Source organism: Cuculus canorus, chromosome Z, assembly GCF_017976375.1.
Source record: "Cuculus canorus isolate bCucCan1 chromosome Z, bCucCan1.pri, whole genome shotgun sequence".
Lineage (NCBI taxonomy): Eukaryota > Metazoa > Chordata > Aves > Cuculiformes > Cuculidae > Cuculus > Cuculus canorus.
Genome location: NC_071441.1, coordinates 16,254,062 through 16,278,496, shown reverse-complemented (window position 1 = coordinate 16,278,496; position 24,435 = coordinate 16,254,062). Strand labels below are relative to the sequence as shown.

Sequence of the window (24,435 nt, the reverse complement as noted above, 5' to 3'; positions counted from 1 at the left end):
ATCAAGATGTAACCAGAATTAGGCATTCAGTTTCTGATTTGGTTTCATCTTGAAAGCAGAATTTCAATTGAAGTCAGCCATTTAGGTAAGTCCCGCTAGTTTGCTCAACATTCTCTTTGCCTAAGCAAGCAATTGGGAAAGCCAGGTGTATAGTTCTGAGTAGTTCCTAGTGTGTACATGAACTAGAAAATACTTCACCAGATTCTTGCTGATCACATAGTCACAGAATCACTAGGTTGGAAAAGATCCCCAGGATCATCGAGTCCAATCATTCCTACCAACCACTAAACCATGTCCCTGAGTATTTCATCCACCTGTCTTTTAAATACCTCCCTGGGCAGCCTCTGCCAGTGCTCAATGACCCTTTCTGCTAAAAATTTTTTCTGATGTCCAGCCTGAACCTCCATGGCGCAGCTTGAGGCCATTCCCCCTTGTCCTGTCCCCTGTCACTTGGGAGAAGAGGCCAGCTCCCTCCTCTCTACAACCTGACGTAAGAGATCAATATAGTTTTCACAGTTATATAGGGCAAGTTGGAACCAATCTTGTCATGCCTTATTAAAATCTAAATTCACATCGTAACTTTGCCTGTGGAAAGTTAACAAAAGCAATATTGCAGTTGAGCATGAGAACTGCGTCATTAGAGTTGCGCCCTGTTGACAGATACTTACTGTATTGTCTGGACAGTGCTGATTCACTGCCGCAGCCTGAACTGTGGCTCTGAAGTTGTTAAGAAAAAGAACAGAGAAGAAACCCAGTCCGTATGTTATTTCTCTTTCATAACCGTATGATTTGGAGCCACTTGGGCAGGTACTGTGTAGATACAAGTACTGGTGGATGGGATGGCTGCCAAGTGGAGAACATATAATCTCTCTTTCTCCTCTTTTCATCCTTGCTGCCTGGTGGATGTAGGTAGCTGCATTATGCAAGCTAACAACATTTGCAATGTAGGTGGTTTCAGACAAATAGAAGGAAGGCAAACAGCGTGTCTGAGAAGGGAACAACAGGCTTGTCTGATGGCATCCCCACGCTGAGGGATGATTCAGGAACTAATTTGTTTTTCTTTTCTCTTTCTCCAGCTTATTAACCTACCCATTGTCAGATGCCTTAGGACAAACCAAAACTGATGATGCCATATGAGCTTTCCCCAACCTGGCTCTTACTGGAGCTCACAGCAGTATCTGTCCAGGGCATGTGTCTGGGTTTGCTTTCCTGCTGCGGTTTTGGGTCTCATTCCTAAACAGAAAAGCTATACAGGCAGTGTGTGCTGGAGCCTGCGGAGCAGCCCGTGCAGCTGACAGTGGAGGCTAGAGAACTTCTGCAACCAAGTAATTTTATTTTCTCTTGATCTGAGACTTTGGTCTTACCGGAAAAACCTGCCAACTACAAGAAAGGGAATTACTATCAGACATTATTGTCTAGGTTTGATTGTCTCTTAGAATGAGAAAGGGACAACTCAGTGAGGAGGAAACCGTACAGCATCACTAACAATGCCTTAGTTGGCTAATTTATCCCTAGCAAAAGAGACCAGTGGTGATATACGTTAGTGAGAAAGGAAGAACCAGTCCAATGAAGTCCGGAGTCTTGGAGCAGCGTAAAGTAATCATTCCTAACAGCAGTATTTATGAAGGATCTCTTCTTGGAGGGAGACAGAACAACGCAGCAAACAGTATGCAGATGGTCACTGTGAACAGTGCTTCTAGCTGCAGTGCATTTACAATGCTCTCTCTCATGCAGCAAGAGAAAAGCTACAGCATTTCAAGTCTGTAGTTGACAGCTTACAGAGAATTCAACACGTAATCGTGTAAGCTTAGCAGGTGAGAGATAATGCTGGTTTTGTTACTGCAGTCTTCAGTTCTTCCCCTCACTGTTCTTCCATCCTGCTTTTTAGTGACTGTTGCCCATGACCAAGTGTTGCCCGTCAAAAATCTCGGTGGACTTCAAAAATAATTAAAACTGCTCCATAAAATAGCACCATTCTCAGTCACTACACTCACACACACACACACACACAGAGAAAGGGCTTGTCCAGAAGTATTCATGAGCCAGGCAATACTGTTTAATGAGTAATAACTTCTTAGAAGGGATGTTATTATGTGTACACAGAATGACCACCAACAGTGTGGTATAAGGGTACACTTTTGGTGTATGAACCAATGTGAAGAACCCTGAGGAGTAAAAGGGAAATGTACAGCTGAAGAAACCCCAGTGGCAAGACTTCTACTGTAGTCTGAGGTTTTTCCTGTAAATGGTTTTTTTTTCTGTACTTTAAATTATAACCAATGCTTTTCTGCAAAACAACAGCAGGCTCAGCAAAAGTGTTAAAACAAAACAAAATAAACAAGGACCAAAATCAGAACCCGTTTAAACTTTTTGAAGAACAGGGGAAATCTCACAGACCTAAGATCTCTGCTTTTCTTTTCCTCTAATTATTCTAGGCTAGATGTCTTAACACTTGCTTTTTATTTATTGATAACTGCTTTGAATTCCTGTGAGCTCATGTTTCAATCCATATGCTGCATCACATGCAGTTAATTAGTTTAGATTGTCTGACTGCTGGCTATAGGCTTCAATATACTTGGGAACTAACACAATTATCTCCAGGTATAGGGAAGCTAAAGCACTCAGTAGCAGCATCAAATAAATGACTGTAGTGGCACAGTTTTTGCCCTGCCTACTATTTCTGAAGTGTCAAGGTAGAAAACAAACCGAAAAATACAAGGAAATCCAAGCCCAAACTCAAAATAAAGAAAAAAACTCCCCCAAACAGAGTCTTCCTTTTTCTTTCTTTCTTTCTTTCTTTCTTTCTTTCTTTCTTTCTTTCTTGCACAGAGACCTTAAAAAAGCCTTAGAGAAAAAAATTATCATCATTCACACAGGTGTGGAGTACTGATTTCCCAAGAGTTTTCTCAGCAAAACAGCCCGGCGGAGGTGCACTACTTAGTAGAAGTGATAGCGTATTTTCACCATCTTCATTTTGCTCCCAGAAAGAGTATTTTTAAGTGTCCACAGCACTTTAACTTTAGCAAAATCACGGAATGCTTTGGAAAAATACCACAACTAAAGGACAAAACTGTATCTCAAAAATCTGGGTTTTTTTATACCATTTGCCTTGCATAAGACAGAGACGACACTAGCTAAGTGGCTAAAATAATTAAAATAATAATGACTGCAATTGCAGACTGATTACAAAATTAGATAAATTCATGTTACTCTCAAATAAATCTTGAAATATTCTTTCAGGCTTCCAGATGAAATAATGTTGTATTATCAGAGCTAATAAAATAAGAAATATCACTGCACAGGGGAGAATATGCAAACATGCCTTTTCCTGATGTTTTCTGAAGAATGACATGTTTTACAACATTAGATGCTCAGCCTAAGCCTGTAAACATGTTAAGTAATTTCAAGTGCTATAGTAAACTTCAGTGTACATTAGAGTATGTGAACAACCCTAATCAAGTAATATCACGAAGGAAGACTAGAACAAATGCTGAATTAATTTCCAAGTGTAGGTAGGAATAAATCTGCAGCCTTTAGTGCTGTTAATTGGCCAGCTTTGAGAAGCAACGAAAATCTTGGTGGATACTTTGGCAACATTCCATATGTTAGAGTTCTTCAAAGGGGACCAAATTCGAATTTACAGGCCAAAGCCAAGTTGTTGTCCACCTCTGACCTGAATAGAGCTCACAATCCTGCTCACATAACTTCATGTATGTTGGAAGATGAAAACACATCCTCTTAATCACACTGTCTTATTTTCAAATAGCTTTTGATGGTATTGTTTTAATAAAGGTAGTTGTGATTACTTACAGCATACAGGAAAAGCCTGTTTTTGAATGACTGCAGCCACTGTCGTTTACCAGAAATTAGTTTGGCCCAGGATGAGTTATAAAGGCAACTTTAAATTATAAGGTGTTTATTGTCAGTAAAGCTCCTCTCTTTAATACAAATCCCTCCTTTTTCTCCCCCAAAAAACTGACAAATGTGGTTGGTCCAAAGATTATCACCTGCAAATGTTAACAGTTCATTAAAATGCTGATTAGATATTACCTAACGCAAGTGTAAAAAAACAGATGACAGAGTAGTGAATACTCTGATCATACTATGATCATGAAAGGCAGTGTAAAACCTTTGGAATATTTTAAAATATACTAATATTTTATAATCGAAGAAACTGAATGAAATATGTATAGTATGACTGCAGTAATCATCATCATCAACAACAACAACTTTGAGAAGTATTGTTGTGTAACAGTATATCCAATCTTAATGTCTAGCAATACAAAAAATCGTAACAGGTAACCAAACACTGATTACTAGACCCGTGTTCTTGCTGTGCTGCAGCACAGAAAGGGAAGTCATTTAGCTCCACGTGTCTCTGGTCACATTATCATTCTACCAGCTCGTTCCTGAACAGTCTATGGTAAACATGCAAAGCAGAAAAGAAACCAGGAAAGCATAGCAGAAAGTGACTTACTGAAAATAGTTAGGTGTCCTTCAGGCTTTTTGTCTCTAAGTGAGAAGTGTGTTATTTCTATTCAGTTAAAATGCCACTGGTATATTGTAGACTGGAAGGAAGATATTAATCCCATTTTTTTCACAGACAGTTTGGGCATATATGGTTATTGTCCTAAAGCAAACAAGCGAAGGACTAAATGGTTTTGTATTTTTCCCCTGTGGTCTCATTTTCTCAGGATAAAGTAAAACAATCTTGCTCCTGCAGTTATCTCTGTGTTGCCTTCTATCCGTTCTGGATAGAGGCTCAAATTATGTTTAGCATGCTGAACTTTTTTATTTCATTCTTATTTTGAACATATAAGAAAGCATCTCTGCTGTCATTGGAAAGAATCTATGAAACATGATATGTTCCTTACTGGGCTAAAAAAAATAAATTTGAAAAATGGAAATTAAGGCCTTACTATCATAGATGTCAGTATGGTTGAAGACCTAGTCTGATCACACAGAGTGGTACTAGAACAATCTTCATGGTCCTCAGTGCTTATCATGGCCATGAACACATGAATGTTTTCTTCCTGGCCACTCCCTACAACAGACTATGTATTGGACACAGAAAGCACTTATACTTGAAGTTTTTCACTTACCTACATTGAAGCCGGCACTGTACTTTTCTGAATTTTTGTCAGTGGCTTCATTTTGGTAACAGCACGGTAAAGAGAACACAAAGGAGGCTAACGCTCCTTCCAGAAATATATTCTGAGAAACGGATGAGCTTTCCCCTTAAAACCTGAGTAAATACCATAAATAGTGTAATTTGTTGCGACTTGGTTTGCATGACTCTAGATACTAATGTTTTCAGCCACACTTTTACTTATCTGCATTTAGTAATTGTACAAGCAATGACCTTGCAAGGTATTTTCCTGGCACGAAAATCACAGTTTCAGTGTCTCTTCCTCCTTGGTTTGTGCTATTCTGGCGGCATTTGGAAGAAATTGTCAGAAATAGAAGCAAGTCAAGTACTACAGCGGCTGCACTCTGAGAACTGAGATTACTCTACCTGGCCTTGGATAGGGCAACTAAGAAAATCCTGAGAGTCTGGGTGGTGGAAAGGCTGCTGACAATGGGTCATGAGGTAGGAATAGCAAAGATCTTACACCTCCTGTTGATCTTGCTAAAGTAAGGGAGGGGTTTTACAGTTTCCTTCATTCTGAATAGCAAAGTCTTGTCATGTACTGAAGATGCCACATGGACATTTATAGCCAGTTTCTTAGCTTTGCAATCCTCAAGAAAAGAAAAACTACTATTTAAAGGAGTACAGGACATCTCTGACATTTAATTTCCTCATAGAGGACTACACATACTGTCAAATACCCTCAATGACAGATAAGAATGATCCTAACTTGGTCGGTATAGGTTTTCAACTACATTTCTGCAATGTATTCCCAATGAAGAGGAAAAGACTGATACGTAATGGAAGTCTTCACGTTCTCATCAACCTGGAACACCTGGAAAACAGATAAATAAATAAGTGAATGAATGAATGAATAAACAAACAAATAAATAAATAAAACTATAAAAGCCTGGAAGTTGCTACAAAAACAGCTACATAACATCTACAAAAGAAAATATTTTTTTCCAAGCTGTAAGACTGACCCTACAGGACAATACATTAATTTGATGGCGTCCCATCATGATATGCACTAGAGACCTCTTTAAATAGGGCCTCCATTCAGAAGACTGTCTCAAGGACTTCATTTGCAGTATATACCCTAAGTGCATTGCGTTCCTTCCTTTGCTTTTAAAATTCAACCTCCTGTTAAGCTTTTGCTCATTTCAGGAAACATTGGCGATACTCCAAGTCTAGAGATCAGTCACAGCATCTGCACTGCTCTGTTGACTACTGGTGTCTATTATCAAAGCTTTTAGATTCTGAATATTAAAATAAAATGAATTTTATTAATTGCTAGACATTTTCTACAAATTGCACCAGGAACTGCATGAAGGAACAGGTGCCAAAGAGCTACATCCTATGTTATTTTATTTTACAATAAAAGAATTAATAATCTTTATGGGATAGTGTACCAACTTGTCCACCCATTAATCCTTGAATTACACTAACAACTCAATTTACCTCAGCAGCATTCATTTAGGCCTTGCTCCCAGAGCAAAGTGTGAGTGCACAGTTTATAGGAGAGGGCCATTTGAAAATGGCTTTTATGTCTTTCACTGAACTCAACCCTGAATTTCTCATCAATGAGCAGTCCATGTTCAGTACCACATTTCAAGCCTACCTGAAAACGCAGCCCTAGTGACATCATGAAGCTGTTTACTGGGAAGAGCATTAGAGTGGAAAAAAACAGTGGGGAAAAAAAGGAGCATCTAATCACTATAAGAGGACTTCAGATGATAGATAAAGCTAGGGGAAAACATGCAAGCAAGATAAGACAGTGGAATACAGTGGACTAAACTTATCCCAGGGGTAATCCAGCCAGCTGGCCAGCATCTGGTTTTCAAAATATGGTTAATGGCAAAAGAAAGAAGCAAAATAAAGTACAAAATTTGTCCTAGAACACAGCACATTGGTTTTATTTGTATAAATCAAGATGACTTCTATAATGCAATTCTTTGAACTAAATAAGTTGTTACTGTAACTCCAATAGCAAGCTATGATCCATACCTTTTTCGTGACCCCTCTTATCCCCCTTTCTATTTCACAGAATTCTATGAATATCCAATGTGCTCGTTTCTTGTCATCACAGTAAAGGCAGGTTTTAGGAATTTTTGTACATATATCACTGTGCAAACAAGATATGTGTATACATCCGTGATTGTTCCTTCTCTAGAGTAAAAGGCTGCATCATCTGTGCAGGCTTATGGCTAATCGTTCTGCATAAGATAAGGGGTGTCTTATTCCTACCTAATGCTTCGGAAATTCATTTCGTATAGTTGCACATAGCAAGCTGTAAAGTAGGTTTTATGAAGCCAATAATACAGATATAATACTAGAGGAATTCCTTTTGGTTTGGACATATTTATTTTTCCAAACATTTTGTTTGAGAGAAAACGAGATTGCTATCTGCTGTTTCCTTATTTTTTTTGCAGGAAAGCAAAGGGTTGTTGACTTCCTCTCCCCTCCCTTCCTTCCTTCTTTCTGAAGGTACTGTACTCATCTGAAAAAAAGAGAACAAAATGATTGTTCCTGTTCTCTTTCTTAAGTCATTTGAAACACTGTCCCTGCTAGTTTTCTAAGTTTACTGCAATCCCTACACAAGGGGAGGGAGGGAGGGAGAGGGATAGAGCGAGAGCGAGATTACCAACATGAGAACAGGTAAAGAGCTTAGGGCAAGATTCCTTCCAACTTCAACAACTGGTAAGTTAAGCAAAAATGCTTTTATGGTTAACTCTTTACAGATGCAATGTATATGCTTTTGGATTAAGAACAGGCATAAAACAGATATACATTTGACTAAAAAAAATGTGGTAACCGTATGGATTGACAGCAGTATATTTATGCTATAGATTCCTAAAGTCTGGTTTTTAGATATCGGTGGCAATAGCACACAGTTTAACCAACGCAGACAAGAAAGAGTTTCCCAATAAGGCTGATAAATATCGGAAAACAATTTGTTGTGAATTTTGCTTATATATCTTCTGCTGCCAGAATCTTGTTACAGGCTTCACTAACTTTATGCTGAATGTTTCAGTAAGATTCACTGGGCCATTGCTGAAATAACAATCTGTGTCATATGCAGACTGATGTATTTTGTATATCATCTGTCACTGCTGAAGTCTGCTGCAACCCACCAACCTCTGCTGTAGTGGGAGAGGGATTACTAGGGCTTTATTTTTCATATAAAACATATTGTGTTTATGATTACCCGTGTCTATATCTACTTCTCTGTGTATATTATTAGTCTAGGAACAGTGACATTTAAGATATAAGAAGACAGTTCCACATTCTCATTTGAAAGAGAAAAAAAAATCATGTTTTGTAGTACAAAATAACAGTAGACTGATCACCAGCAACAGTAATGGGATGGACTCAAATGTTTTATTGTTTTCCTTGTTGTAGATAGTAATAACACTTTTCATGTTGGGCATAAATGATCAGAAGTGGCATGTAAAAGGAGTGATTAAATGTAAGAGTGTTTTTCAAATATTGAAAACAGAAAAATCCTCCCCACGCTTTTACAAAAGCAGGATGCAGAGATAAAGGGAAGAGTTAGGACAGGTGTCCATTCCTCTGCAGAAGGAGAGCTGGGTCATCTTCTGATCCAGTATTTCTTCAAGTTGTAGCTCTGTGAAGCGCAGGGTCCTCTGCAGGATGCCCGGTGCCTAGACAGAGCAGCTCCCATTGGTGGGCAGACATTGTGGAGGGAAGGGAGGCAGCTCCAGCTGCCCTGCTCCCGCTCCTGCTCCTACTGGGGCACCTGGGCTGTGCTTCCACCCAGGAAAGCCTTCTGCTCCCACCCTGTGTGAACGAACTATTGTAAAGGATTTGCTTCACTCTCTACCTGGTGTCTTTCTTCAAGATTTTCCATAGGAAGAAGTGATGTACCCTAAATTCAGTCCGATTTCTGGGTAAGTTGTAACTTCAGGAGCAGCGGATGGGTTCTGCCAAAGGAGGACAAAATGACTTATTTCTCAAACTCCATAACTTAATGTTGCAGCTCAGGCTAGTTTGGTTCCAATTATTAAGTTTATTTGGCTATACTTAACTCATAAAAATATTCTGCTAATAGCAAATAAAAGCCAGATGTTCCCATGAAAACCACTTGTCACATCTTTTGCTTGGGATACCCGAGTTTATGTTTTACATGATTAAATACTGATTCAAAATAAATAGGTGCTTTGGAAAGCTATTTTGACAGTTGTATGTCAAACACCTGGAAAACCACATCTCCTTCAAGTGAGAAGTGGAGGAGTTTCCCATATCTTGATATCTTAAGCTTTGTATTTGTAGTGGTATTTTGCTCATATTAGTGTTAGGCTGGATTACAATTACCTGTAAATTTTAATCTTATTAGTTCAGAAGTTTAACACATAAGTAAGAGCCAGTCACAGCCTTTAGGTACAGATTTTGTTTCTGAAGATTCTAAAAATCAATGTATTCTTGATCTGTACCATGTATGTGAAAAATTCTTTCTCTGAGAGGGTGTCTGAAATACATAAATAGGAATATGTGTTTTCAGGGTCATGGTAGATGGCCAAAAGCATTACATGCCATTTTTAAACCTCTTCTCTAATAATAATGATATAAAATAAACATTTTAAAAAGAATGCTTAATAATCTGAAAGTAAGAAATAGACCTTGAAATTAATTCTTAGATTTTATCGATTAGGTTTACTTTTCCTTCAACTAATAATTGCATCTTCGCAATCATTTGGATTTCTGATGTTTTCACATAGTATAATTTATTGCTGGGATAACTGTAACATGATTATTTATAATGGTACTTAGTAACACAGTTAATATCCTTCTCGAGGTGTCTGGAAGAGGAGATTTTTGGCTGATGTGTTGTCCTTATCCCACTGTGCTGAGATATTTGCAAACAGAGAAGGGTATACTCTTAGGCTGGATTGAGTGCAGATCTACTACCAGCTTAAGGCTCAGCTGAAATACTTGTGAAGTGAATTCTCTGTTATTCACCTCAATGATATTAAAAATAAAATTGAAACAGTAAACCCAGGAAAAAATGAAAGAGACTTAATTTATTTTCCTTAAAGTCTTATGGCTTCTATAGCTAAGATTCATATTTATGGATGTAGCAGACGTAAGTAAATGGTCAGTCAGAGCATGTATTTTGGAGAGAATTATTTCCATTTGATTTGTTCTCAGTTATAATAAAAAAAATTATAGACAGATTTTGCTGTTGTTCTGAAAAATAAAAATAAAACTACACCAATGTGTCAAAGGAATTACAGAAAAAAGTTGTGATTCATGTAAACCCCAAGTTAACAAACCTGATTCAAAAAATGTAGAAACTGATAGGAGTCTCTGTAAATGTCTATTGCCTTTGTATATTTAGGATCAGCTTATTGAATGGTGAAAACTGTTGAGAATGTGAGTTTTGGATAGAGAATAGTAGCACTGATTTACACTCCTAGTAACATTTTGACATCCCTAATATAAATTTTTGACCAGAAGATAATTTGAATTTTTGAAGATTAAGGAAGTTTTTATTGGTTTTGCATTATTTCAAACTAGTCTATCGATAAGAGCCTTGCCTTAGGACTACCTGGATGTACAGTAGATACTGGTAGACTGAGTGGCACAATGCTTCACAGATGAACATGTAGACATGACTTATAGGTGCAGTTTCTGATAACACCAGATAGATACACAGGATTTAGAATGGGAGAGGCACAGGGGGATGAATCATGGTAGCAACCCAAGATAAGCCTCATATACAGAGGCAGAAGAGCATGGATTGCCACAGATATGTTGTTTCCAGTCTTTGATATTGCAAAACCTCAATGATGCAGAAAGACATTTCTCTGAATGGACCACTCCACTGAGCCAGACATGTCAGCAGAATACCACCCTAAGGAAAAAGAGCAGTGAAGGCTGCGTAAGGTAATAGGATTTTTCTGTGGCCATAGTTTAAGGATACAAATCAGGCAAAGATGTGAAAGGAAAACTTGCTTTTTATTAGTTGACATGAAAAGATCCGTACCTTCTGAGCACTAATGCATGCTCCCTAGAAGTAGCTGATCCAATGAAACAAATTGCTCCTTCACACAGACCTTACAAATGCTATGTAACCTGCTACAAATAGTTGTAAAATTTGTTGTCTGTTCAACGGACCAATTTTGTACTCTAGCCAATTTTTAAAAATAGACCACCTACTAAAACCAAATGAACATTTTCTTCTCAAATGCATTAGATTTCCACATTCTAGTTTACCATCCTAGAGGACCACTGGGAAGAAAGGAACATCAGCATGGAGAAGAGAGAATTATGTAGAGAAAAATAATGTGAAACCTTTAAAAAGAAATAAGTTTGGAAAAAAGATTACTTGACATTATTCTCTTTCTGCTGAAAAGCTGATATTCTGAAACTGAGACCATAGCTCTCTATTTTTGTTAAAACACAGTGGAATTTTATGGATGATTTTCAAATTGTCATCCAGGGAAGATGCCGAAATTAATAATCTGTTGTTTAAAACATGTATTGATCTGCAAGGTGGATGTCTGATTTTTCTTTGTATCTCTCTCTAACGGACAAGTCCTTCTCACTTGGCTTGAAAATACTAATGATCCTTTGAAAAATATTATTTAATCTTTGTTTTAGTTCCTTCCAAACCTAAGAACTTCATGACTTGCTTTTGTAAACCAAATGGGTTTATATTAGTGTTACACTGATCTTGATAAGCAAACTGCAGCATTTTCCTTCTAAACCACCAATATTTAATGTATTGTGAAAACTTCTAATGTCACTGGAAGTAATTAAGGGAAGTAATTAAGGTAAGTAATCATATATTTAAAGAAAATATTTTCATTTTCCAAAGCTTTTGGTAAAAAATTATGTGAAAATTTGCTTTTTCTTCTTACTTTCCCTTCTTATTTCCTGCTTTGTATATTATAAAGTGTTCTTAAACTATTTGTATTATGGCTGATTTAAACCATACTTAGATATACCTACTCTAAAGACATCCAGGAGGAACACAATACAATATAGTTAATACTCCAGGTTTAGTACTCTTTCTGAGGTGCTTTCTAAAGCAAGTACTGTTTCAACTTGGTGTTTCAGCCCCAGCTAAAAAATACTTGAAAGCATTATTTGAAAAAGATGTTTTCTTTCATAGTGTACTTCCAGCTAGCACAATATTTTTCTACCTGTCTTTTTTTCTTAGAAATATTTAGAATACATGTGTAATGAAACAATATCAGGAGGTGAAAGGGAAAATAATGACCTGTTTCTAGAGCACCTGTCGGCTTCTAAGAAACAGCAGAACTTGTTTGAATCATCTGGTAGGCACTGGCCTGCACTGGATTGATTTCCTAGTGCAGATTTCTGAAGTATGAAGAGTGTCCTGTGTTTGTCAAAAACTATCGTCCTGTGATAGGAGTTCCAGAAAACTGTAGAGGACCTCCTGGAAGAGCAAGTAGGCAACAACGGGCTTGTAGGTTTACCAGAAACTAAACCCATCCATTTGTAATGCTGCACGTAAACAGTATTTTTTCTGCCAACAAGGAATCACACCACCATGATTGTTACATAAAAGATTTCTTTTTGGCATAATGCTGCACACACAATGCAAAGTCAGGAAGGTTTGCAGAACGATTTTATATGTCTGCAGGTAGCATTTTGTCAGGATGTTATGGAAGTAGTCACACGCATCAGAGAAATAGTACTGACCAACTCCTCCACCTTATCTCTGCTCCCCTTCTGCCAGAAAAATCAAAATACTAATTAAAGCCTTTTGATCCCCAAAACATTAATTTCTTCTTTCAGATTCCACAAAAAGGGAATCCCCTAGGCTCAAACCACAGGTAAAGAAATGCAATTTAATGGATGTCACAGGATTCTGTAGGTAAATGATCCAGACTCAGGATCCATTCAAGAATTCAGTCAGGTTTTTCACTAGGTTTTTCACTGCTACACACATAAAAGAATGCATGAACACATATGCAACGGTATGAGCTGAATGTAGTTGGGACAGTAAGAACAGAATTCACATCACTGTTTATCATCCGGGTAACATCCCCCTGCCCATACCACACTTCGCCCATTATTCCTCCTGAAACACAGCAATAATTTCTCCAAAACCTTCCAGTTCTTTTGTTAAGTGCTACTTGGTATTTTTCCAGTGAAAAAGCCCTGAATATAATGGGGTGAGGAGGTGGTGTTGAGATAAAGAATTATATTCTTCTATAAGGTGTTTTTTTGCAAAACTTCATTTTCTATTGCTGGCTGACAGTTCTTAGGCATGGGGCAGAGTCTCAGTGCTTTAATGGTATATTTGGTTTTCTTTTTCTTGAGCTGAAAATCTGGACTTAGTATCCAAAACAAACTTTTTTCATAGCTAACAGTGAAGGATTAGTACAAGAGTGGCTTGGAAAATTCTTAGAATTTCAGATTTCAAACTATACTGACTTTCCTCTGACTCTTCTTTTTTCCTTTGGCAAAATTAATTTCTTATTTGTTTGCAGCTCTAGCCTCTTGTTCCAGTATCTGTTGCTGATGTTTATCTAAGTCTGAGCTGCCATTCCTGGTTCCTGTGTTCTTTACTGAATCCAGTAAAACTGTCATTTTAAGTCTGTTTCAGTTTAAAATAAATAATCTCCAGAATTCTTCTGTTAGTTGATTTAGATAGAGATTTGTTTTCCAATTGATCAAAATCACAGCAGCAACATAAAATTTGTTTCAAATTTCAGATTTTCTTTATTGATGGCAACAAGCTGATGCTTACTTTTAAAACTTTGTAGAAGTTAATAAAATAATAAAGAGCAATATACAGGATGCATTTTGAGGATAAGAGACCAAAAGCATTTGGTTTTTGCTGTTCAGCCAAGGAGAAGATTCAAGTTGGTATCACAGGTGAAGGGCAAAGCCAGAGAGGAAGTTAACTTAAATTACTTCCTTGCAGGCATTATATGACCAGTTAAAAATACTGTTTAGTGCTGGAACTGAAGAAGTAAACATGCTTTTCTTTAAATAATAATAAAAAAAAGATTAAAAGAAAAAAAAGAACCATCACTTGAGCACATTTGTGAGATGTATGTGAAGGTGACAATTTTTCTGAGTGATAAATACATATTCAGCAAAATTTCAGTGCTTTAACGTAGATTTTATACTCTGGCAGTCTGAAAAGTAGAAATCCCTAATAGTGCAGACATATCAAAAGTAGTCTCTTCCAGTGCCCCAGTAATGTGGCTTAAGAGCCAATTTTAACTGTCTCACTGCTTATGATTCTTATTTTTTTCTGTTTGAGTATCAACAGAATATACACAGTAGTTTCTGAGCAATGGCATTGACATTTCTAATTCCCTTGCTATATTTCCTAATGAATTTACATCACAAGGGAAAAGCCTAAGTCACTACTGAACTAGTTTAATTGCAAGTGAGCAAAAGAAATTAATAGAGATTAACCAGTCTTTACAGCCAAGCAGCTTTACTAGCAAGAAATCTGCTCAAATTTCAGCTAAAATAAAATTTATTCACGTCTCCTAAATGATTAGAAAAGCAAGAATCATTTGGTAATTACTTTTAATGGACTGGACACCACGAGAAGGGTTCAGTAGCAGGTATGTTTTTTCTAATTCCGTCAGTTTCTGGATGAAATCTTCTTCTTTCAGTTCTTCTAGGATATAATGTATCTTACTGGAACACACAATACCTTCCACTATGGTGACCTTCACTTTCACTATGAGTTTTGAGTTGTGTGAAGCAAAGGACTGAACACGAAATAAATGCAAAAAGCAATGGTCCAGCTGAAGACTAATATTAGTCCCCCATGTTTAGCTAAAACTAGACTTTCATTAAAAAATTAGTCTGTTTTACAGACTCTATATGAAAACTCTTCCACACAATACTTTTCTCCCTTGCCCCTTTTTCAAGTGTATGTGTGTGTTATACCTGGTAGTTTCTTTTTTTGGGGCACCTACTGATTTACAGATGCAACACCCAGAAGGTGCAACTAACTGCTAATGGTGTAGAAGAGTGCCAGCAGGCTGGCTGGAAGAACCAAGGCTGAAGGTGGCCCTTAGCTACCCTTAAATATAACAAAGAGGTGGGAGGAGACCAGACCATCTCTCTGGCCTCCATAGAGGTGATAACTACACTGGGAAGGAAAGGAAGGAAAGCTGAATCTATTTCCTTTTTAAAGGTCATTAATGCCAGTGAAAGGTTTGCTTTCAAAACAACAGCCCAAGTAGGACAGCGTGAGGGTTATGGAAGGGCATGCTTTTTTGATCATTCTAATTTTGGGTGTTCTGCAAAGGTCTATTATTTGCTTTAAAAAAACGCTGCTGCACCGCTCAAAACCCCTCTATCTGCACTTTACTCTATAGTGTTGTAATGATTGTACTTTGCAGGTGGAAAGATTATGTCCAAAATTTTTTTCCAGCACTTCACACTCTGTTTGGTATTACTATTTTATTACCAGATCCTTCCTTATATTTCTATTATTTATTTGATCTTCTGTTCACACTGTCTCTTATAATATTTCTATGGTGAGAAAAAAATAATCCTAAAACCAAAACTCCATTAGTGTTACTTGAAAATTTTCCAGAGGAAGAGCTATCTAATGCATAGGATTCCTATGGTGCCAAAAAATGTACTATTTTAATTTGCAGTGGTAGATATGGAAGTAGACAGGAAACAGGAATGGAGTGATATGATTTCAGTAAGCAGTGATTAAAGTGACTCCACATACTTTATAAAGGCAGGGTCAGATCCATGATTCCAGCCTTTGACATGGGAGCTCCTTATCCACTTAAGGAAGAAATTTATCTTATTGGCATCATCTCTCAACAGCCAAATCCCAAATCTTGTTCTCAGATACAGCTCAGATTTTCTGTAAGGATTTCAGTACAACATGGATGATGCCAGGGAAAGATTTAGGATTACTTAGGATGAATCAGGATTACTTAGGATGAATTACTTAGGATTACTTAGAATGAATTACCGCCATTGTTCGATTAAGTAATTAATTGAGCTGAGTATATACCAATGACACCAAATTCAGAGTAAAATGTAACAGCCATGAGATGGGAGATTAACTTCCCTTCTTCCACCTGTGGAGTTTGGCACATCTCTAGCCTCTTAAGTGAGTGCCCTGACTAGACATGTGAGAGTAATCCTTCTCTCCTTTGGGTGGAGCTGGGCCAGACAAAAATGCAAAAGCCTTGGGGCAGGGAGCCGTGAGAAATCATACCGGCTACTCAGGGGCAGCAGACTCCGTCTTTTAGGAATAGATCTGAGCTCACCTCCAGACATCATTTCTCCAAGTTTATTGAAAATTAAAGGCATTTCACCTTCCTGAATGATCATCTTTATGGCCTTGTTACATGTCAGGCTTCTTGCAGTTTATTCTGTCTTGTAACCCCTTCTCTGCAACGCCAAAGCTCCAAAAGACAGGACTGAAGGTCCAATGTGGGTGAGTGCAATTTGTTAAGATACATCCTCAGCCTTAACTCAGACCTGTACTCCTTTCCTGGACAACAGCTTTCAGCAGTCAGCCTTGTGTTTTAATTTTCTTTTCAAAACAGATGGAACTAATCTGGGCTACCTAAGACAATTTCTTCTTGATGTGAATACAGAACACCTTCAAAAGCAGCTCAGTGCTACATGCTGGTCAGCCTTCTTGAGGTGATGGTTCACTGCTGTATATCCTCTTAGCTCCCATTCAGAATATGAATGTTTTTCACCTTCCTGTTTTACTGAAAAAAAGAAAGAAAAAAGAGAGAGGGATTATCAGCAGAAATGATCCAGTCTTGCTCTGTCAAAATAATGATTTCTAAGATGGGAGAAAATGAAGCAGGACAGGGTCAGCAGTTCAAGGAGTTGGTATGGACATGGAAAGCTAGGCATGAGTGAAAGTACCTACAGTACACATGGGTTTCAGGGGACTTTCAGGAGAGGAAATAGTATTTCAAGGAGAGGCAGATGGAGAAGAACCTAGGTGGGCATCCCTCCTCCTGCACAGTGCAGGTCTCACTGCCCTGGCTCCTTTTTAAATATCCAGAGGTCTGTCAAAGCAGTAGAGGGATCTCGCTTCCCCAGGACACAGTACCTATCTCTGTATGCTACTTGGCCCACATGAAGCAATTGTCTTTGGATTTTTACAGTAAATAATTTTTATCCCTCCTTCACAGAAGAATTAAAAAATCACATTGGAACACCTTTGTATCAGGGAAGCTGTGAGTTCTGGAAAGCTGGAGCCCTGGAAAGTTCTCGTGGTGCTTTCTCCCGTTTCTCATATTCTTCACAAGACCAGTATCTTGTGTTAGCTACACCGCTAGTGTGAGCTGATATGTTTGATTTTGTATCCTCCTGTATCTCATCAGCAGCTCTGTTTCAGGTGACACATTAACATGTTGCTGTGGAGGGAAAGAGAAAAGCAAGAGGCTGGGCCAGACCCCACCCTGCTGTGGGCAGAGATGGGGCAGAGATGGCTGTGCTGTGAACCCAGAGGGAGAGATCTATCAGTAACAGCTGTTCCCTCTTCCCTCCCTCCCTGGCACAAAGTAGCTTCGAATTACCTGTTGGTACTAGAGGATCAGGCAGGTGAGGACATATAATCTTTGTTCCCATTGTCCCCTCCCCACTTTTAGACCAAATAATTTGCTGTGACTTGCAGGCTACCACTATGAGCAGCTGTGGTTTAAAGTGACTTTGTGTAAAGAGCTAAGACTTCAGAGCCTGTGGACCTAATACCCACCTCATTATCCAGGTTATCTATGTGTTGGTGAACATTTTAGCAGATACAATAGAGAAGCAGAGAGGCAGTGACCACAGAAGGAATACAGAAGTGAAGAGGGAAGGAAACATAAGAGAAGAACTAAGAAAACTCACAAAGAGGAAGAAAAAAGAAAAAAACAAAGGAGAAAGGAGGATAAGAAAAAGAGAAATAACCAAACCAGAAGCAAGCCTAACCTGTACACAGTGGCGCTTCATCTGCACATTGAAATTACTAGAGATGGTCTGTGAGCCTTAAGTACTGCTAGTAGTACTTCAGTAGCTAACCTATCCATGCTGGTCTGTGGCCTCTGCCCACTGTCTTGCTAGGTAACAGAAAAGTAGTGAGAAAAGTTTTGTTAAACTAAAGACAGAGCACACATAAAAGCAGCAAGAGGGATTGCAAACTCTTTTACCAAGCTCATATTGGAGAGAAGAAAATTATCTATAGCTGCCTCACTACAGCACCACACAATTTTTTTAAATCTAATCAATGTCACAATTGAAAAGCAAGTTATGCCTTGAACTGCTCTTTAAGTAGATCTAATTCCACAAACAGTGCACCAGCTTTGTCAGGGTGAATGGTGGGACTGCTGCAGACTTACAACAGAGAAAACATCAGAAAGCAGGTTAACACTTTCAATAATTATCAAAGTAAAATGAGCTCTATGTTATGGAAAAGTGAAAGTGCCCTCATTTTTACAGTGTTTTAAGCATTTTTTTATTATAAGATATAGCATAGTAACTATATTCCTGTAAAAGTCCTATTAGTGTCCTTCTCCCTGAAAACTGAGTACAAAACGAAGTTACTCATATATCCAAGATGATTCCAAAATCCACTCTATAGGCAGAGCAGGAAAATAGTTAAGTTTCCTAAATTTCAGTTTTTCCCAATTAATTTAAAACAAAAAATGATGTAAGTTAAAATCAAACAATTTGGGAATGACAATGCAGGGAGGGTATTTCTGTCACACAGTTTTCTGACAGAGACTCATCCATTTGTATTGGTGTCATGCAGACAATATTAATGCAGCTGCACTGCATAGGAAGCCCTTAAAGCAGAAGGAACATCTAAAATGCTCAACTTCATACACGATGAAAAGAAGACATGCCAAACAGAGTCAATGAAGGAAAGAAGATATTATTTAGTACATAAGACATATTTGAGAGTTCATTTCTTGTTTCATCTGTTTACTGTCTCATGCTAAGCTATTTAAATGTGTCAGATTTTCTAATCAGTGAAGTTTCTCAGGTGTGCAACTGCATAATTTCATTAAGTTTGTCAGCAAAGGTTGCCATCTGTTAACATACCGTCTCAGGATGCAAGTTAGTTTTTCCATATGTACACAATATATTTGTCAAAATTATCAAATTTTAGTCATTATATAGATGGGCTCATATAATTTTGGACAACAGAACCCATAAAAAGTAACAAGGAATATTGTGAAGAATTCGTTTCAGAGCTCATTAGGAATATTTCGATAAGCCTTAATGAGCTTTGAGGATGCCTTAGGAAGAGTTAGCAAGGTTATCAGTTTTCCTTTATGAAGCATTTTCTGAGAAAAATCTCCACATTTGTTGATGGAAAGAAGTTTTATCCTGAAGACTGTTACCACCAGATGAAGGTAATTTCCCAGGGAGAAGTGAAAAGACACTGTGCTCCTCGGTGTTATCATATAATGTAGGAAGAAAAAAACTGATCTGGTCCACTTCTTGTTTTCAGTCATTTCAGATAATTTTAATGAAGAATTGTTTAGTTGTTTCCAACTCCAATTCTATTAATACTGGTGGAAGGGAAAGAGAAATATTTGTAGCAATACTCTTCTCTTCGTAGTGTTCTCCATTTAAGCAGATTTATCTGCCTCATAAAAGGCTAGGATCAAAAAACCTTACCTCAGGAAACAAGTGAGTCGATGGTTAACTTCTGGAGTTCATTTGACACTGGGTCTACATGTATATGAGAGAGAAAAAGCAAGTGCTTGTAGAAGTGGTATTAGAAAAAAATTGACTAAACTCCACAACTGTTATCATTCTCAGCTCAGGCCTGGTTTTTTAAGACTTCTCCAACATTTATGTCTCCCTAATCAGTATCTGACTCATTGATTTTGGATACTTTCCCTAAATCTATATTTATTTTTGCAAGGTAGTCCAAATTCCTGTCTTCTCGTGTTTCCACATTGTGGCAGAAAATGTTCTCATTTAAAATGTAAATAATCTCTTAGGTTAGCTTCGAATAAAAAAAAAACCCCTATACGATTTCTTTTCCAGGCATAAAAAAATTACAAAATTCCCAGTAGAAAAGAAAATGAGAAACAGCAGTATTATTGCATGAGTTTACTCACACACTGGAGGTGGCAGAAAAGAAGCGGAAGAGGAAGAAAAAAGGGGATCGTGGAGGGTTCATGCTGCTGTTGAAGGAAACTAGCAGGGAAAATCATGAGGCACCAGATGTGAAAATACTTGGCTATCAGTAACACACACATTCATATTTGTAGAGGTATTTCTGGCATTTTCAAAGTCTAACAAATAACTCAAAGCACTGTAGACTTGGTAGAGAACACTGCTTTACTGCTGAAATGAGATGAATTAATCATAGGAAAGCACCTTTAGTCAGTTCCTGAGACTGATGTAAATTTTGCACAAATAGGAAATTAGTGAAAACTAAGAATTTTGTGCTTACTTCAAGCGCTGTATGACTGAATAGATCTAAGTCAAAAACCTGTTTGGAAATGTGAAGTGAATAAAGGAGATCCTATTAAACTTACTGGGATAATCAAAACCATCTCTATAACAGTTTACAGGAGTCAATGACTGAAAAAAGTATCTGCTCAATAAGGCTGAAGATCTCCAACTGCTTAAATTTAGCTCAAGAAATGTAATAGTGTCCGTCGTCGCTGATCCACACCATATCCAACACAGAAATAGTTGCTGGATTTCATTCTTTCCTTATAGATACCAATATTTCTGGACCCAAGAGGAGAGCAGAAATGCACTCCTACAGGGCACGATTTCTACAGTCTTACACGTTCAATTAAGCATGGAATTTATCTCCCAGCTAAAAGAAGCTGTTCAGCCTATTCAGCCACATTTAGACTTCCCACACTTTCCTCTGTTTCTTCTTTCTCTGAAGTAGAAAATACAAGTGCAAACCTCCCAATAAAGTAGTCTGTTTCTCTTTGCCAGAAGGTATGTATCACTTTCACTCATCTTGGACTCATTTCTGGTTTTACCAGTGTGTTGCCCAAGAGAAAATCAGAACAGTAGTAGTCACCGTTTTAGCTTGAGAAATTTCATCACCTAACATTTTTATGGCTGGGCTCGTTATTAGTCTGTAGACAGAGACACTTTCGTACGGGAAGCAGAATCTTGGTTATACTGAAGTTTAAAGAAAATTTTCTGTTGACTTCAGTACTGAATATTAACTGGAGACTGTAACAACGCAGATGCTTATAGAATGAAGATTACATAGCTTTTAAATAATTTGTCTGTAAAAATACAATGAGTGGAAATGGTGATTCATGTTCTGTATTAAACTGTCTCACTCTTTCATTGAAGTTAACAATGTTATTAGCTGCTGCATAGATATCAGATTTTGGAAATATCTATACAATTATCTGAACTCACTGTAACATTTCTTCTTTTTTTTTTTTTTCTGAAAGGGTAGGGAGAGAGCTTATTTGTGGTTCTGTTTTTCAAAATAATGTATTTCCAAATATACTTTTTAATGAAAAGGAAGAAATTGTGAGGGTGTTTGTCTAGTCTAAAGAAATTAATTTTTAGTAAGCTCTGCAGTGCCAGGTTTAAGGGGGCTTTTTATGCTTAAATGCCAATACAGTGTGGAAACCTCTGTCTCAGTGAACTTTCCAGACCAGGTTCTCAAAACTGAGGAGCTGTAATGCTAGTGATAAAAGCTGGAATTCTTAATGTCTATTCATGTTTAAACTAACCTCAGTGCTTAAAGTAACACACTGCTGAGCTACATAACATTTTAAATATTAAGTGCTGAAGAAGGACAAACATATTAAAGTGCGTACACGGGAAACACAAAAGAACTTTAAGAGATATTTAAAATAAAAATTTTCCAATTCACACCTGCCCACTACTCCACCTTCCCTTATTTATTTTTTAGTATTAAAATCAGATCAGCTATCCAGAGTCAGACAGAAAAAAACCAATATTGGGGGAACTGTGCTATTAAAAGCTTTGAAGTTCTCTACTGAAGTTATTTAAAGAAGAAAGGACTGCTCCTCAACTATTTCTTGCATGGCGGTCAAATTTGTAGTCTCTTCTACAGCTTTCTCAGGACTCACATTTTTCTGGAATTAAGCTCTGGTCAAGGGGAAGATCATACCTCCATTCAAATTAACAAGGGTTTGCTACCAACATGAGAGGGGATGAGAAGAGAGGCTGTGTGTAATCATTCCTCAATTAATTTCTACATCATGGGGTTTAGCAGACTGAAGGGAAAAAACCCAAATCCTGATCCATTTTTAGACCACAAAAATGGAGGCACGTGCCCTCCCCTTTTAGGTTCTCTTTTGTTGGATTGTATAGCAGCTCTCTGATTGTGTTCGTCACTGACTCTTTAAACACTTTCCCTCATAGGCTTCGCTCCACCATGTCTGTAGCCCTGGACAGTGGAATGAACCCATACACCCAGTGAAAGCAGACGAAGGTTAGTAGTACATGATTTTTGTCCTTTCTAGTACTTTCAAGCAGTTCTACAGATTCTGCAAAAGCTCCATGTTTCAGAAAGACCAAAATTTTGCATAAAATAGGCTGTGGAAGAAGGAGTGACTGGCAGCCAAAAGACAAGAGACCAATTAGGCAAAACTCACTGTCACTTTTGTGTACTTTTGGCAGCATTTCAATTATCTAACAAAAGCAGTTAGTAATGTAGCTGGGTTCTCAATTGCTATGGGCTTTCTGAAGCATTTTATACTCATATTGCTGGGAAAGAATCAGACACAAAAGATGAAAGGTAGTTGAGGGACAGACCCATACTTAGAAGGGAAGATTTCGGTCTACAGGAATATTTTATGTTCAAACTGTATGAGTTTAAATTTGCTTAAAATCAATATTGAAAAACCAACTTTTTTCCCTTTTGGAAAGAAGTGGAGTCTTCTTTTGGTATTCAGGGAATTCCCTTCCCCTTCTCCCTTTTTAATAAGTCAAGATTTTGGACCCAAAAGGTCTTAAAGGTCTAACTTCTCCTTACTTTGGCCACTGAATTAGGGTGACAAGGAAACACATCAGAATGCATACTCCCTAACAATCCTCTCTGATGAAATTTACACACTGAAATATATTACATATGTACACACACGCACATACATAAATACTGTGTACACATTTAGCGTGTATACATATGTATACTATTTCCAATCAGTGAGATAGGGACTGAAATTCACATCCTGGTATAATTATTAGATATTAGTCTCAGTTGTAACCATTTTTTTTTCCTTTTCCATTATTACAGGATTTTTAATCATCAGTTTAGAAATACTATAATTTTTTACTTCAATTACTACTCCTTCTTTGTGTATTGATGGATCCCTTTGTCTAATTTTCCCTCTTAAATTTCTGTCAGCGAGCCTTTGGCTTCACACAGTGTCTCAAAGATGATATCACAGTCTACCCTGTTAAAAGCAAGTAATCTGTTTTCAAGGAGACTTTTAAGTTTTCTTCTCTTGTCCACAGCCTAACTAGGTCACAGAGATTTGTTTTTGTCTATCTTTGGAAGTAAATTATTCCAGTATAGAGCTTCCTGAAAAAGAAACAAGAGCATCTTTAGTATTTCAACTATTTTCATGCTCTCCACTCAGCATTTCCAAGAACAGTGTAGTAAATAGCATCCACATGTCACAGGTGACAGAGGGAAAGAATGTCTGGTTTTCCAAGCTAACTTTTGCTTCATCGGAGAGATGCATATACACAAAGACACACACATTCAGATCGATGCATCTCTCAGGAGGTCCACAAGCGTGTTTTGAGGTTATGCAGGGAGAAAATCAAATGGGCCAAAGCCCCTCTAGACCTTAATCTGCCTACTGCAAACAAAAGTGTTTTGATAAACACTTTAACAACAAAAGGAGGGCTAAGGAGAATCTCCATTCTTTATTGGATACAGTGGGAACACAGTGAAGAACGATGAGGAAAAGGCTGAGGTACTTAATGCCTTCTTCATCTCAGTCTTTAGTAGTCACATCAGTTGTTCTCCAGTTATGCAACTCCCTGAGCTGGAATACAGTGACAGGGAGCAGAATGAAGTCCCCATGGTACAAGAGGAAGGGGTTAGCAACCTGATACATCATATAGACACACACAAGTCTATGGGGTTGGGTGGGATCCACCCAAGGGTACCGAAGGAGCTAGAGGAAGTGCTCATCAAGCCATTTTCCATTATTTATCAGCAGTCTTGGCAAAAAAGGGAGGTCCCACTTGACTGGATTAGCAAAAGTGGCACTCAACTATAGGAAGGACCAGAGGGAGGATATGGGTAACTACATACCTGTTAATCTGGCCTTGGTGTTAGAGAAGGTTATGGAGCAGATCATCTTGAGTAACATTGT

The 24,435-nt window shown here is 37.8% G+C and overlaps 1 protein-coding gene across 3 annotated transcripts in view; it reads left to right on the top strand.

The window, feature by feature from the left end:
- Positions 1-7,730: 7,730 nt before the first annotated feature.
- ZNF366 (zinc finger protein 366) overlaps positions 7,731-24,435 on the top strand; it is a 35,515-nt gene continuing 18,810 nt past the window's right edge. The window contains exons 1-2 of one of the 3 annotated variants that reach the window (XM_054054603.1): positions 7,731-7,828; positions 22,469-22,538. Coding sequence is in view for 1 of the 3 variants with exons in the window: in XM_009556136.2 (XP_009554431.2) it covers positions 7,777-7,828 (52 nt within the window). In the remaining 2 variants the exon portion in view is untranslated. Of the gene's footprint in view, positions 7,829-8,823; positions 9,040-22,468; positions 22,539-24,435 lie in introns of those variants that run through there. The other 2 variants (XM_054054604.1, XM_009556136.2) reach the window with 2 other exon arrangements.